The 16,338-nt window shown below is 48.2% G+C and overlaps 1 protein-coding gene across 5 annotated transcripts in view; it reads left to right on the top strand.

Annotated features, from left to right (window-relative positions):
- The window catches only part of OSBPL5 (oxysterol binding protein like 5), an 83,287-nt gene that overhangs the window by 39,470 nt on the left and 27,479 nt on the right, over positions 1-16,338 (top strand). For all 5 annotated transcript variants that reach the window (XM_026448730.1, XM_026448733.1, XM_026448732.1 and 2 more), the window contains exons 4-7: positions 3,088-3,168; positions 3,408-3,509; positions 4,872-5,075; positions 5,896-5,980. In XM_026448730.1, coding sequence (XP_026304515.1) covers positions 3,088-3,168; positions 3,408-3,509; positions 4,872-5,075; positions 5,896-5,980 — 472 coding nt within the window. The remainder of the gene's footprint in view (positions 1-3,087; positions 3,169-3,407; positions 3,510-4,871; positions 5,076-5,895; positions 5,981-16,338) is intronic.

Below are 16,338 nucleotides of genomic sequence, written 5' to 3'. Positions count from 1 at the left end.
TTTTTTTTTTTTGAGGCGGAGTCTCTCTCTGTCACCCAGGCTGGAGTGCAGTGGCGCGATCTCGGCTCGCTGCAAGCTCCACCTCCCGGGTTCACGCCATTCTCCTGCCTCAGCCTCCTGAGTAGCTGGGACTACAGGTGCCCGCCACCATGCCAGGCTAATTTTTTGTATTTTTAGTAGAGACGAGGTTTCACCATGTTAGCCAGGATGGTCTCGATCTCCTGACTTTGTGATCTGCCCGCCTCGGCCTCCCAAAGTGCTGGGATTACAGGCGTGAGCCACCACGCCCGGCCTCTAAATTATATTTTTAAGGAATTTTCATACGTTGCAAAGTTCTGGTCAGCCTGAAGTTCACGGTTCTGAGCAGCACTTCTCGTCTCTCAGGTGCCGCCTTGTGGCACTGTGCGCTGATGCACAGTAGCACTGAGGAGTGAGCAGAGGGCCTGGCGTGCCTGGACGGGGTACCCACCTGGCCTGCAGGAGGGAAGAGTGGGCAGGCACTCTCTGAAGTGCTGGGGCTGCAGGGGCTGCAGTGACCAGACCCCAAGGGTCCTGCCCATTTGGGGAGCAGGGGTTGCAAGTGCTCTGTCCCATGCCCCATAGTCTTGCCTTTATTTTCCCCTTTAACCTCAAACAAGCACAGCTCCATTCAGCTGCATCTAGTGGGAAACTGGGCAGAGGGGAATTGGCAGCAGGTTCATCCATCCATCCATCCATCCATCCAAGATGCTTGCTAAGCCCCCAGCTGCCAGTGTGAATGGGCAGTAGGGTAGAACCCTCCCCTAGCAGGAGCCATACCCAATCATCAGTTCACCACAGAAACGACTGTGTGACTGTATTGCAAAAGTCCTGGGCGGGCCCAGGGTGGTATGTGTCACCAGGACCTGTGCCAGCAGGGACATGAGCTGTCCTACTTCTGGGGAAGCAGCTCAGGGAGCAAGAAAGGAGCAGGGGCTACCCAGCCACAGGGAAAAGCATTCCAGGCTGGGAACAGCATGTGCCAAGGTAACCAAGGGCACCGTGAACAAGACTGTAGCTCAGGGGACCCCCAGGAGGGCAACTTAGGACACCTTCTCTGCCAGCCTGGGTCCCTGGAGACCTGTCACCTGGCCAGGGTCTGGCACATGCCTTGTCACTCAGATCTGCCTCCTCCTTATCACTCACCATCAGCCCAAAGATTGCTTCCAAGTCAGAGCCCTCCAGGCGCCCCGTCTTGTGCCCTTTTCTTCTTGTGATCCTGAATGCTCTGACTTGGTTAAGAAAGTGCCACACTGGAGCGACACTGCCTGGGTTCAGTCCCAGCTCAGCTCCTTACTAGCTGTGTGACGTTGGGCAGGTTTCTGAACCTCTCTGTGTAGACTCTTCCTCTGCACATTGCTGGTAATAACAATGATGATCTGAGCTGTGGGATCTAATGGGCTTACACCCACGCACAGGACTGCAGAACCGCAGCGCTCACCTGACTCCTCCCTGGCTCCTCCCACCTCTGCGTGCTGGTGGCTGGTCTGTCTCTCCCTGAAAGAGCAGGACACTGGCATCTTTACTTTCTAACCTCAATGCCTAAGGCCAAGCCTGGCTCCCAGTGCTGCCAGGACTGCCAGTCCTTGGAATGGTTCCATGCCCTGCCCCTTGCTAGCTCTTCACTTCTCTGTGCCTTGATTTCCCAGGCACAGAAATAAAATAGGGACCATAACCGGCCCCACCTCATGCTTGGCTGCAGAATGAAGGCGATGAATACAGGCAGCACCCGAACAGGACCTGGTGCCCCAGCAGACAAGGCTTTAGCTCTGTACTTAGCACCATCATGATTGGGGTGGTGGGCAGTCCCCAGCGTCCTGGGCTTCCGGCCAGGAGGAGCCCTGAGGGAGGCTTTCCTCGCACTGGAGGCTCCCCTGGAAAGTGCTGGGCACCCGCAGATGCCCAGCCAGAGCAGGGCAGGGCGGGCACGCTTTCTCTGGAAAAGGCCAGACGGCATTTAGGCCCCGCCGCGGCGCAGGCTCCGTTCCAGGTTCTCGGTGCAGCCATCCAAGCGCGAGAACAGCCACAGACAATGTGTGCCAGATCGCCTGGCTGTGTGCCAAGAAAACCTTATTTATGGACTCCTCATTTGAATTTCATATAATTTTCACATCTCGCAAGATATTCTTGTGATTTTTTTTTCAACTGATTAAAACTGTGGAAGCTGTTCTTAGCTTGCAGACCACATGGAAGGAAGCAGCAGGCAGGATTCAGGTCGTAGCTTGTTGTCCCCGGCCTGCAGCCTTTAGACCTGGTTCTGTGTCCCAACTCCCCTCCTACCTGGCCTCAGGTTCCCCATTTGTAGAAGAACCATGGTCCCTTCTGCCTCCAAGATCTTGGGACTGCTGCCCTGGGCCGGTGCAGTCAGCCACGTGTTGGACTCGGGTTCGGGCCTGGACAGTGACGCCTGCCCTTGGCCCCCAAGGGATGGGGTGGGTACCTCCACTACACACCCCCCACCAGCACATTGGCCCTGCCCAGAGCTGGGCACTTGCAGTGGCCAAGGAGCAGCCATGCTGGGTACCGTGCAGGGAAGACAAGGCAGGGAAGCTGTTCTTTTCGGTGGACGCAGGGCTGGTCCCCAGAGACCCAGCCTGAGTGCTTGTTGCCACCATCTCGTGGCCACCGCCGAGCTCCCCTTCTGCGAACTCCACCCTCTGGCACCCTCACTGCCTTCCTCAGAGGCCTCCCAGGTGTCCCCTCAAAGAGGACCGTCCCTCAGAGCTCAGTCAGACCCATGGAAAGTCTGCCCTGAACCCTGATGTCCCCACATGTCCCTCCTTCCTGACCGTCCTGCCGCACCCCAGCATGTGCCCCGAGGAGGATGGGTCTCCCCCGGTCACTGGCACGCGCCCATGGAGGGGCTCTCGTCAGCCACCGTTGTTCTTCCCTCCCCACATGGCAGCCCTGGAAGTTCTGGTCAAGGGGACAGAGGGTGCCAGGTGGGAGGAAAGCAGAGCACCCTTCTCTGACCTCTGCCCCTCATATCCTTGGCATCAGGCCAACCTGGGCTCCTAGCCCTGGGCCGGCCCCTGTGCCCGGTCTGCCATACCCACCTCTCTCTCGTAGGCCGAGTACAGGCTGTGCAACGGGTCAGACAAGGAGTGTGTGTCTCCTACCGCCAGGGTCACCAAGAAGGAGACTCTCAAGGTGAGTCCAGGCCCGGGGAGGGTGCAGCCGTGTCATTGTCAGACCGATGGCCACCTGAGCCAGGGAGGTCACCGTCCCCACCTGTCAAAAGGAGGGGGACAAACCGCACCTGGTCGCCTCCACGCCCCCGCTTCCTCTCCTGCCCCTGCCCCTGGACCCCACCCCGGGCTGGACGGTAGGAGGAGCTGGGGCAGCTCGGTGTCTTCTCCCATGACCCACCGCGGGTGCCCTGGGCCCAGGCGCAGAAGGAGAACTACCGGCAGGAGAAGAAGCGTGCCACGCGGCAGCTGCTCAGCGCTCTGACAGACCCCAGCGTGGTCATCATGGCCGACAGCCTGAAGGTAGGTGACACCTGGCCTCTGGCCACCCAGGACACGGGTCAGCATGCTGCTGCCATAGCAAAGGACCATAAGTGGGGTGGCCTGAAACGATGGAAATTCACTTCCCTGCATCCAGCCGCATCACTGCAGCCTCTGCTCCATCCTCATGCGGCCTTTCCTTATCCACCTGTCTCCCCCTTTCTGTAAGGGCACCCGTGGTAGGAATTAGGGCCACCTTACTCCAGTGTAGCCCCATCTTCACCTGATTATGTCTGCAAAGACCCCATTTCTGAATAAGGTGGGGCCTGGCCAGTGGGTGGAGGGCACTGGGGAGGGAGGCATTGCTGTGGCTTCCGGGAGAGGACCCCACATCAAGGCGGGGTGTCCTGTGCTCAGACCTCACGGAGACCATGGCCGTTCACTCAGTCTTTGAGCCTCCATTTCCCCTTGCGCACAGTGGAGGTAAAACTACCCAACTCGAAGGCTGCTGGGCAGCGCATACCAGATAAGTGTGCCCGGCCCTGGTATCTGCAGAGCCCTGGCCTATGTGGGCTCCTTCTACCCACATACCAAAATTATGAATCAAAAGTTAGGTGCAAAAGTGAGTATTCAGAATGAGAAAAGAAGTGACAACTACTTTCAGAATTTACAGAGCTGCCAGGCCAGGCGCGGTGGGTCCCGCCTGTAATCCCAACACTTTGGGAGGCCAAGGCGGGTGGATCACCTGAGGTCAGGAGTTTGAGACCAGCCTGTCCAAAATGGTGAAACCCCATCTCTACTAAAAATACAAAAATTAGCCCGGCATGGTGGTGGGTGCCTGTAATCCCAGCTACTCAGGTGACTGAGGCAGGAGAATCACTTGAACCTGGGAAGTGGAGGTTGCAGTGAGCCGAGAGTGTGCCACTGCACTCTGGCCGGGGCAACAGAGACAATGTCAAAAAAAAAAAAAAAAAGAGTTTACAAAGCTGCCAGTTAAAATAGTCACGCCACTCATTGCTGGTTCCTCACTAAGGGCCTTGACCTTGAACATGACACTCACAAGTAAATTTGTCCTTGCTGCCACATGTTTCTTTGCATTCACCATAACACATGGGCTCCTTTTAAAAACTAAATGAGGACCCTGCCCCAAGTTCCACTCTGAGTCCTGGGGTCCTGCTCGCCGTGGCCTGGCCCCTGCTCGGGCATGCGACAGACACAGGACACCACCCCAGGGAGTGGGGGCGAGGAAAGGGTGAGTTCTGAGCTGGTGTGGGGGACTGAGGGAAGAGAAGCGCCCCTCGGCGGCCCACCCTGGTCTGTGCCCGGCTCCCCGCCAAGCCATCAAGATGCCCCGGGGCTGGTGGCCCCGGAGGGTGGGCATTGACGCCAGCACCCTCCCTGCAGATCCGTGGCACCCTGAAGAGCTGGACCAAGCTGTGGTGCGTGCTGAAGCCGGGGGTCCTGCTCATCTACAAGACGCCCAAGGTGGGCCAGTGGGTGGGCACGGTGCTGCTGCACTGCTGCGAGCTCATCGAGCGGCCCTCCAAGAAGGACGGCTTCTGCTTCAAGCTCTTCCACCCGCTGGATCAGTCCGTCTGGGCCGTGAAGGTGCTGCAGAGGGATGGGGTTGGAGATAGAGGCCCCGTAGGGCCAAGGGGCTCATTCCTGGGGCCTTGGTGGAGGGTGGAGCCAGCCAGCTAAATGGCCCCCTGGGGGCGTTGGGCAGGTCTCTCACCTTCTCTGAGCCCCACATGCAGTGGGGGGCGGGTGGGGGTGGGGGGGATGATGCTCAGATGTGGTCACTGGTCCTCCAAGTGAAGCAAACAGTAGGCTGCAAGGAGGTGGCCGGCTGGCACCAAGGTCACCCCAGCCCCTCGCCCAGCTGCTGTCCAGGAGGGACAATAGTAGCCACTCCCCAGGGGTGGCTGAGGAACAGCTCCCGGCCCTCACCCCTCCTAACCTGGGGCTGCCCTGCCAGGTCTAATGGGTAGGAAACCAGAGAAACCCAGAACGCCTGGTTACATTTGGATTTCAGCGAAACATCAGGGTTCTTTCATACGAGTCTGACCCCAGTCGTGCATGGGAAATACTTAGACCAAAAAGCTACTCATGGTTTTTCTGGGATTCAGACATCACTGGGCATCCTGGATGTGCATTTGCCAATTCTGGCCACCCCGAGTCGGGAGGCTCAGAGCTGGCAAGCTGAGGGCAGAGCTGCCGGCTAAGAAAAGGGACAGAGCTCCCTCACCTACCCGCCTCTCTGCAGCCAAGTGTCTACCTGGCCAGGTGCCCGGCCCCACCTGGTGGCCCTGTGGCCCTGGGGGTATCCAGGTGGTCCCGGGCGTGGGTCCACATGGTTCTGCCTGACCTGTCTGTGTAGCTGGTCCTGGGTGTTGCCTTGGGTGACACCCAGATCCTCTCTCTCCAGGGCCCCAAAGGCGAGAGCGTGGGCTCCATCACACAGCCCCTGCCCAGCAGCTACCTGATCTTCAGGGCCGCCTCCGAGTCAGATGGTAAGTGCCTGACAGCTTGCGCCTCTCTCCAGTGCCCCCACCTGAAGTGGGCCCCCTTTTGGGGTTGTAGCCCAGGTACAGGTGGCCCCAGTTCAGTCCCTTCCACTGCCTGGGGGCAGCCTGAAGTCTGGCCAGGATGAGGCTGGCTCAGAGCCAGGCCTGCACTCACAGAGCCCCCATTCCTAGCCTCAGTTCCCCATGGCTAAAACGTGACATTAAAATACCACCTGTCAAAGGCCAGGCGTGGTGGCTCACACCTGTAATCCCAGCACTTTGGGAGGCCGAGGCGGGTGGATCACTTGAGGTCAGGAGTTCAGGACCAGCCTGGCCAACATGGTGAAACCCCAACTCTACTGAAAAATACAAAACTTAGCCAGGCATGGCGGCAGGCGACTGTAATCCCAGCTACTCAAGAGGCTGAGACAGGAGAATTGCTTGAACCCGGGAGGTGGAAGTTGCAGTGATCCAAGATCGTGCCATTGCACTCCAGCCTGGGCAACAAGAATGCAAGTCCATCTTAAAAAAAAATAAATAAATAAAAACACCTGTCACCTCAATGGTATGAGAACCCAGTGACATTATAAAAGCACTCATATAACAATTACTGAGCTCCAACCACATGCCAGTGTGAACCCCAAACATCTGAGACAGGTCTCAGATAATTTAGAAAGTTTATTTTGCCAGGCTGGGCACAGTGGCTCACACCTGTAATCCCAGCGCTTTGGGAGGCGGAGGCAGGTGGATCACCTGAGGTCAGGAGTTTGATCAGCCTGATCAACATGGTGAAACCCTGTCTCTATTAAAAATACAAAATTAGCTGGGCATGGTGGTGAGTGCCTGTGATCCCAACTACTCGGGAGGCTGAGGCAGGAGAATCGCTTGAACCCGGAAGGCAGAGGTTGCAGTGAGCCAAGATCAGGCCACTGCACTCCAGCCTGGGCAACAGAGGGAGATTCCATCTCAAAAAAAAAAAAAAAAAAAAGTTTATTTTGCCAAGGTTGAGGCCCCACCTGTGACACAGCCTCAGGAAGTCCTGACGACGTGCCCAAGGTGGTCAGAGCACAGTTTGGTTTTATACATGTTTGGGAGACAAGAGACATCAATCGGCACATGCAAGATGAACATTGGTTCGGTCTGGAAAGGCAGGACTATCAAAGCAGGGAGGGGGCTTCCAGGTCATAGGTAGATTAGAGACAAATGGTTGCATTCCTTTGAGTTTCCGATGAGCTTCTCCAAAGGAGGCCATCAGATACGCATTTTTCTCAGTGAGCAGAGGGGTGGCTGAGTAGAATGGGAGGCAGGTTGGCCCCAAGCAGTGCCCAGTTTGACTTTTCCCTTTAGCTTCATGATTTTGGGAGCCCAAGATCTTTTCATTGCACATTTCCCCCCTTTTTCTTTTTAAAAATCTTTTGGAGAAAGCATTTTAGAAGAAAACGAGTCTCTGGTCTCAGTTTCTACCTGATCTCTCACGGCTAGGATGGTTTATTCCTACACAGGTAGGTCCCAAGTTATTAGGAAAGCTCATTTTTAGAAGGTTATGAAGTCTTGTGTCCTATGAAGAGAAAATAGGGGGAGGAAGGGAGAAAAACAACAACAAACAAAAGAACAATCCTGGGAAATTGGTATAGGCCACATTACTCTGAAGTCCATACATCAGTAGGCAGGTATGAAAGTGGCTTATGTATGTAAGTAGGTTGCTGTTATTTTCTTCTGAAGTTTAAGTTGCCTAGCTTCAGTTTGCAGGGCTTTAAGAAAGCACAGCTTAGTCTTCAGTGACTCCAAATTAGGAAAAACGGGGAAAAAAAAGAAGGAAAAAATTTGAAAACATTATTTTGAAGACTTGTAGCCAAGAAAAGTTAGAATTTCGTCCAAACTGTAGAAAATAACAAAAATTGAAAAACATTAGGGAAGACTAGAATCTAACAACAACTGTACTATAGGTTTTGAAACACATTTTTTTCTCTCCAGTTTCCCATTTTAACTAAGGAGGAATCATGGTAGGACTGGTTTGCTTTATTATACTTGGACTAATTATTTCTATACACTGCAGCAAGAGTAATTATTTTTTCCATAGGCTTTTAAATTGTCTTTGATGGAACTTTGTTCCATAGAAGGAATCTCAGATAAGACTTTTTTAGAACTGAGCCCAGTCATGGATTTGTGCCATGAAATGCCTATAAATCGGGTGAATTATCATCTTCTTGAAGTTCCAAGATAAATTTGGAGCTCCTGGGCCTGTCAGAAAGTGACATTCTTTACTTACCACAGGTCAGGGACTGCGTAGACAAGGTATGAGGCCAGTTTTTCCAAGGGGCTTTCATGGGCTCCATAAGTCAAGTTTGAGTCCTTAAAGGAAAGCACATCATTCCAGGCAAAGCCTTGGTAAAATAACCCATTTCTCCAATTGTGTCTTGTTACAAATGAAAACAGATTCTTATTGCACTTATGCAAATAATTACATTGTCATAAGTTACGAATACTCACAGATAGTTTCCAAATTCTGTAAAAATCAGGTAGAGAGAAACAAATATGCTCCAAATTTTGTTCATAGGAGTATACTTTACTCAATTGTTAAAAGCCATAAATAGCTTAAAGTTTTCTTGACTCTGAAAAACAAAACAAAGGATCAGCAATGTTTTAAGCAAAAAGTCAAAAAGATTACTTCACACTTCTTTGTTGTTGTTGTTGTTGTTGTCGTCGTGATGAAGTCTCGCTCTGTTCCCCAGGCTGGAGTACAGTGGCGCCATCTTGGCTCACTGCAACCTCCTCCTCCCGGGTTCAAGCGATTTTCCTGCCTCAGCCTCCCGAGTAGCTGGGGTTACAGGCATCCGCCACAATGCCCATTTAATTTTTGTATTTTTAGTAGAGATGGGCTTTCACCATGTTGGCTGAAGTTTTATAGCTGATTATAAAACCATTATAAAACCACCTTCTAAAGAGGACCAAAACAAGATGATTGTCTGTGGATGACAAAAAGTTTTAGGGCAGCCATAGTCAAAGACACAATTGACAAGGAAATTTGTTACCTCTGTGGCACAAAGTAATTTAACATAACAATTATAATTATTACTGATAATGTACATTAGGTCATATCAGAATTATAGGAGTTTCCCATAAGTTTGGAACACATACCAATAACATATTTATACAAATACAGCCCAAAGAAAACCAAACACCATTTTATATTTGACAATGCTTCGTGTATAATTTTTATACCAAATAAAAGTCAAACATGTCGTTTTTGGACTTTAGGGAACCTATTAATAATATCTTAAAGGATTAGGTTAGAAAAAGATATAATTTATAATTTGATTTTGGAAAGTTTGTCAAGTATTAAAGGTTTAAAACACTTGATATTACAAAATAGGATTATAAGTCATTGGAAAATCATTCATTTGAACAAAGTGATAACTCAAGGATTTTTTTAGTAAGGCAAAAACCTTCATTCTTTGAGACAGGAGACTTCGTTTTCCAAACAATAAGCCCTAATAACATCATGAAGCCAATTAAATTGTTTTCCAAAATTAGTCTATAAAATTTTCATCTTGATGATAAGATATAACTTCCATAAGCCTTTATAACCTTTATTAAGGAGTCACTTATTGTTTTATGAAAACCTTGTTTATCTGACACAGGGGCCCATATGCCAGTCTTGCATTAGTGTATCTTTGACATTAATGAGAAACTGAACTTTATAGAGAGAAACTGAACTTTTTTTTTTTTTTTTTTTTTTGAGATAGAGTCTCACTCTGTCGCCCAGGCTGGAGTGCAGTGGCACGATCTCGGCTTACTGCAAGCTCCACCTCTTGGGTTCATGCCATTCTCCTGCCTCAGCCTCCCGAGTAGCTGGGACTACAGGTGCCCACCACCACGCCTGGCGGATTTTTTGTATTTTTAGTAGAGATGGGGTTTCACCATGTTAGCCAGGATGGTCTCAATCTCCTGACCTCGTGATCTGCCCGCCTAGGCCTCCCAAAGTGCTGGGATTACAGGCATGAGCCACCGCACCCGGCCGAGAAACTGAACTTATTTTATCTCTCAAAGTCAGCCCTTATAATCTCACATGCCTACCTCTTCTAGGATAGTCTCTGGGCCTTGAGGAGTTGAACAGCTTTAATTTCCATGTCTCAGGAATGTGGTTTATTTTGATTGGCATCTTCTACCAGGCCTGAAGATGAAGCTTTAATTGCTGTCAGTGTTTAAAATTTAGGAGGACTTGGTGTTCTTTTTAGACCCATGAGTCGAATCCCTATAACCTGATGTCACAAGGATTTTAAAAGCACATACAAAAAGATACAAGGATGTAGTAACCTTGATTAAAAAAAAATTTTAATCTCAGTTTTTCCTAAGCAAACCAAACTTAATAATAATGGCATAGGAATTATTTTGATAAAACATAAAATCTGTTAGGCCATTTACCAAAAGGCAGAAGAAAATACCTTCTGCAGTGTATAGAATATTATGTTAGAAGAAAACATTTTCTTTAAGAAAACATTGTTAGCATCAGGCCACATCAAAAAAAACAGAAGCTGAGGAGGAAAACAAAACTTATATGAGCTGAAAATGAGTTGAAGGGAAGAGGGAAGTGTTACTGTTTTGTGCCTTTTAAAAGGGAAGAGAAAACTGAAACTGGCAAGATGCAATAAAAGTTAAACTTTGGGTTAAAATTTAAAAATTAAAATACCTTATAATTGATTAAGAGTAAATCAACCCCTTAAGAAAATGTCACTGTTCTAACCAATTATTTAGTCTATAACTGTTTTTTTACATCAAACCCAACATCTGGAAAGACCATTATAATTTCCCTTTAGTCATAGACAACTTGATCATATAAAAGGTTTTTTTTTTAATAGATCCTCTTGTTGTGACTTACATAGATCATTCATGACATACTTGGACTTTCTGGTTTGTCCTGAACATCCCTCTTTCTTAAACAACCAGTCATTTTACTCTAGGACTAAATTTACCATATAAGATTCTTTCTCATATGAAATTATTTCTCTTTAAGCTTTCTTACCCCCCACCAAAAGAACTTCTTTGTAACTTTCTTTACATCTCTTTTAGTCTTTTATTTCCTGGTTCCTTTCACCTTGTTTTATACATGACCTTTAAATAAGCTTTGAATTAGGCAAAAATTGTTCACCTTTTTAAAAAGGACATGCTTTTTCTTAGAAAGTATATTTTCCTACAAATATATTTTTATTGAAAAATACCCAAATAGTGAATTATCTATTATTTAATCTAACTTTAAATTCTAAATTATGATGAGTTTGTCTACAAGTATTTGTCCTATTACATTCACCTAATTATTTTAATCATTTACCTAGATTATTTATAAAAACTGCAGGCCGGGCGCGGTGGCTCAAGCCTGTAATCCCAGCACTTTGGGAGGCCGAGACGGGCGGATCACGAGGTCAGGAGATCGAGGCCATCCTGGCTAACACGGTGAAACCCCGTCTCTACTAAAAACTACAAAAAACTAGCCGGGCGAGGTGGCGACGCCTGTAGTCCCAGCCACCCGGGAGGCTGAGGCAGGAGAATGGCGTGAACCCGGGAGGTGGATCTTGCAGTGAGCTGAGATCCGGCCACTGCACTCCAGCCTGGGTGACAGAGCGAGACTCCGTCTCCAAAATAAAAATAAAAATAAATAAAAATAAAAACTGCAATTGTCATTATTTAAATTATGGAACCACCATTGCAAAATTATAACTGAGAGAGTGAAAGAGATTTGACCTAACTGACTCCATCTCGCTTCTAACCTCCAAGCTGTCCTTGTTCATTCCTGGGCATAGGTCGAACTAACTTTGGGAGGAACTTAGTTTATAGTTTAGCTGAAACAAAGACTATAACAGTCTTTCTCAAAATAAACCTTAATGCTTGTGGACTAGACTACCTAAAGCCACCAGATTAGAAGTTATGGTAATCTTACTAAATTTAAGATGTAGCTATTTTTATTAAACCAATATCAAGGTTTTTTGTTTTGTTTTGTTTTCTGTTTTTGAGACAGAATCTTGCTCTGTCTCCCAGGCTGGAGTGCGGTGGCGCAATCTCGGCTCACTGTTAACCTCTGCCTCCCAGGTCAAGCGATTCTCCTGCCTCAGCCTCACGAGTAGCTGGGATTACAGGTGCCTGCCACCACGCCTGGCTAATTTTAGTATTTTTAGTAGAGACGGGGTTTCACTATATTGGCCAGGCTGGTCTTGAACTCGTGACTTCGTGATCCACCCACCTCAGCCTCCCATAGTGCTGAGGTTACAGGCATGAGCCACCATGCCCAGCCATCAATGTCTTCTTTATTAAAGGTTACACAAGCAAAGATCATTCTGTCTTGGGCTAGGTTTATAGTTTCATAACTCTTATGCCAAATTTTGACACCTTATGGTATTTGGCAGGGATAAGTATGAAATTGCTTGATTAATAAATGCAAACAAAAGTGTATGCTGGCAATTCTTAAGACATTTCTAATATTACTTTACCAATAATTTTAAAGCTAGCTTATTCATTAAAGATTTTACTTAAGTTACATAAACTTGAAAAAGCATTGGACTCATCTTTTCTTTTTTCCTGATCAAGTATTTGATTCAAGTGCATTTATTTTCTTAAGCCAATCAATTAGAGCCCTTTTATATATTTTCAGTAGTGAAACATTGTGTACAAAACACAGAAATACATAGACATATTAGGCATGCCAATAGAAGTACATCTTATAGGTTTATAAAAACTTTTTTTTCCTATCTTAGACTTTCAGATTCTTGAGAACCTGTTTCACAACCCTAGGCAATTGTCAGCTAAATAGCCTTAAATTTGCATATTAAAGGAAACAACTCAGGTGAAAATCAAATAGCAAAATTTGCATCATAAGGTACAGAGAGAAAAAGTCTGGTGGTGCTAGAGGGAGACTAAAGATGGATGCCAAATGAAACAAAATTATAGAAATCTATCATAGTATTGCATAAGGAGACCAATTCTATTTAGTAGGGACTACCTATCATTTAACTGGATCTCTGAGCTCTGGGAAGAGCCCACACTGAATCCTGGGTCTCCAAAAAGGGAGAATTATTATGAAGTTAGACCACGTAATGCTTTTATAGTGCACTTAAAAAAAAAATGTTTTTAAACAAAGACATTTCTAAGTGTCTAAACCACACTCTTCCTTAAAAACCCAAGAGTAACCTCTGTTGCAATAACTATTTTAGTCAAAAAGAAAACACAAAACAGCCTACACAATACAAAAGTAAGCAGTTTAAGAGCTGAGACAAACTTGTCTGTTTACATTCTTGGGGTTTCATAAGAAAAAGCAAGTTTCTCCCCTAGAGGGAGTCTGGCACCTTCTCCGTTTTCTTTAAGGAACCCCAGGCTACTATAAGCTATTTTAGGTCCCCCATGCAGCAGAGGGTGCAAGAGAAAGGAGAGACAGCAGAAGTAAATCAAGAAAACAGAATTCAGTCAACTGAGAAGAAAAAAACCTTTTGCCCAAAAAAAGACAAGGTCCTAGGAGAAAAACAAAAACAAAAACATGAACGTCTCTTAAATACAGACACACACAAATGCACACACACACCTGCACACAAACACACACATATGCGCACACACATATGCACACACATCTTGGATGTTAGCTTTTCGTTAAACTGACTTTTAACCATTGAGCTTCTTTAAAAAAATATTTTTAAATCTCATTCCATATTTCAACTGACCAATTTCAACGAGGACACAGAAGTACAGTCATTACTCTTTCAGTTTGGCCTGGCTAGTGAAAATGTGGCATTGTTATATCAATAAAGCCCCTTAGTAGTCAAAAATCAAAATCTTTCGTCTTTTTTTTTCCTTTTGCTGGCCATTTTTCTCCCCCCATCACACCACCATTGTGTGTGTGGTGGGGAGGGGAATTTAGCCACTTCAGAGGCCTTGTTCCCCATAATTTGGAACTTCCTTGGGATTTGATCAAGCCAGATAGAGTTCAATGGGAAAAAGACCAAAACAACAAAAACAGAAACAATCAACAACAAAAAAACAGTTAAGCAAAACAAACCATCGCACAACTTCTGTGATTACTGAGCGCTCTAATAGTAAGGAGAAATTAAGACCAGCTGGTTATTAATCTTAACTTTAGCCAAGACAAACCACAATTCAGTTACTTACTTAGGGATGGGTCTCAGGCTGAAAACTGCTCTCCACTGTCCTAGAAGCAGGAAAACAAACAAACAAATAAACAAATCTCATCTTCCCTATTGGAAGGGAGCTCAAACTCCATAAAGGAGTTACCTGCCTTCTATCGTCATGGAAGCAGGAAAAACTTGCCTTCCTTGTGTTGGAAGCAAGTAAAACTCCAAAAAGAGAAATTGTTCAGCAAAGTAAACTTTAGATCTCGGCCACATTTTGAGAGATCAGGGATTCTCTGGGGTGGATGCTTCCAGGACTCATAAAATTGTCTTACTGGTTTGAGCCATAAAGTTAGCTCAAGCTGGTACCAAGCACCAGTAGGAGACTTGTGAAAAGTCAGGGGCATCTCTACTCAGAATCCCTCAGTGGATACCAAAACGTGAACCCCGAAAATCTGAGACGGGTCTCGGTTCATTTAGAAAGATTATTTTTCCAAGGTTGAGGACGCCCACCCATGACACAGCCTCAGGAGGTCCTGACGATGTGCCACAGTGGTCAGAGCACAGTTTGGTTTTAGGGAGACATGAGACATTAACCAACATATGTAAGACGAACATTGGTTCGGTCTGGAAAGGCAGGACAACTTCAAGCAGGGGCAGGGAGGGGGCTCCCAGGTAGATAAGAGACAGATGGTTGCATTTCTTTGAGTTTGTGATGAGCTTCTCCAAAGGAGACAATCGGGTATGCATTTATCTCAGTGAGCAGAGGGGTGACTTCGAATAGAATGGGAGGCAAGTTGGCCCTAAGCAGTTCCCAGCTTGAGTTTTTCCCTTTAGCTTAGGGATTTGAGGGGCCCAAGATTTTTCTTTCACACCAGGCACCATTGAACCAACAGGTTCTACGTTATCATCCACATTAGACAGATCAGGAAACTGAGGCACAGGCAAACTGCCAGCAGGAAAGTGCTAGAGCCTGGACATGAATGTGAATTTCCCTGACTGCCAAGTGCATTGCACGCTGTTGGTGTGCCCTGAGTGGCCGCTCAGGCAGCTGTGACTGCGGTGATCCTGCACCTGGAGGGATTTCCTCTTGGCAGTGCCTCCCTCTAACCTGAGGTTGGGGCCTTGCCCCACCACACCCTCCTGTGGCTGCTCTGGGTAAATGTGGTTGCTCCACCTCCTCTAACCCCAGCTGGTGCCTCCCAGAGCAGCAGGGTGAGGGGCTCCCATCCCACCAGTGGTGCAGACCTAAAGCAGCCTGGCCTTGCCACGGGGCTCTGGTGCCTGTCAGGTTGGAGTCTTGGTGCCACATCACCCCTGGTGGTCAGATGCCAGATCCATGCTTCCTCCTGGGCCATCCTGAGTCCCCGACTCTGTGCCAGGTCCCATGCAGGCCCTGAGATGGACAGGTTAGCCCACAGCCTCTGTGCTCTTGAGTGAGTTGGATAACCAACCATCTGATAAGGCAGGTTGAGCTGAGGCATGAGCTGAGCCCCTCATAGGGTGGGGGCCACCATCCGGGAGGAGGGATGCCCCCAGCCCCTGTGGGTATCAGGGTGGGCTTCTGGAAGAGGAGGAAGAGGTCTCAGAATGAGCTTCAAAGGATGCATAATATTCAGGATGTCTAGTCCTTTGTGGCAGCTACAAAGCACACGTGTTCAGGCCCTGGGGCCAACTCGTCAGTTGTGACCCCTCCAGCTCCCCACCGCCAGCCACTGCCATCCCTCCCCCAACCCTGGTGTTCAGCCCAGGCTTGGCCGCTCTGGCACCAACCAAGCCTGCAATGGAACCAGCAGGATCCCAGATATCCCTCCAACCCAATGAGAAGGGCAGCTCTGTCTAGGCAGGCCCCTCCCTACCCTGGACCCTGGGATGCTCCACGAAGAGCAGATTTCACGGATCTGAAAGTTGAGGAAGAGAAACTCTGTCTCCAGGATCTCCAAAAGGTAGAGGCTCAGGGAGGCACAGAACCGCCTTCAATGCTCTTCAGCTCCATCCTCCCGCCTGGTGTGACCCCAGAAGGCTTCTTTGAATACCAGTAATGAACAGCCCGGGCGCCTGCAATCTCAGCACTTTGGGAGGCCGAGGCGGGCGGATCACCTGAGGCCCAGAGGTTGAGACCAGCCTGGCCAACGTGGTGAAACCCCATCTCTACTAAAAACACAAAAAAATTACAGGCAGGCACCTGTAATCCCAGATACCTGGGAGACTGAGGCAGGAGAATCACTTGAACCCTGGAGCCGGAGGTTGCAGTGA

This window comes from Piliocolobus tephrosceles, chromosome 13 (assembly GCF_002776525.5).
Source record: "Piliocolobus tephrosceles isolate RC106 chromosome 13, ASM277652v3, whole genome shotgun sequence".
NCBI classification, from domain to species: domain Eukaryota; kingdom Metazoa; phylum Chordata; class Mammalia; order Primates; family Cercopithecidae; genus Piliocolobus; species Piliocolobus tephrosceles.
This window is presented reverse-complemented; position numbering and strand designations above follow the sequence as displayed.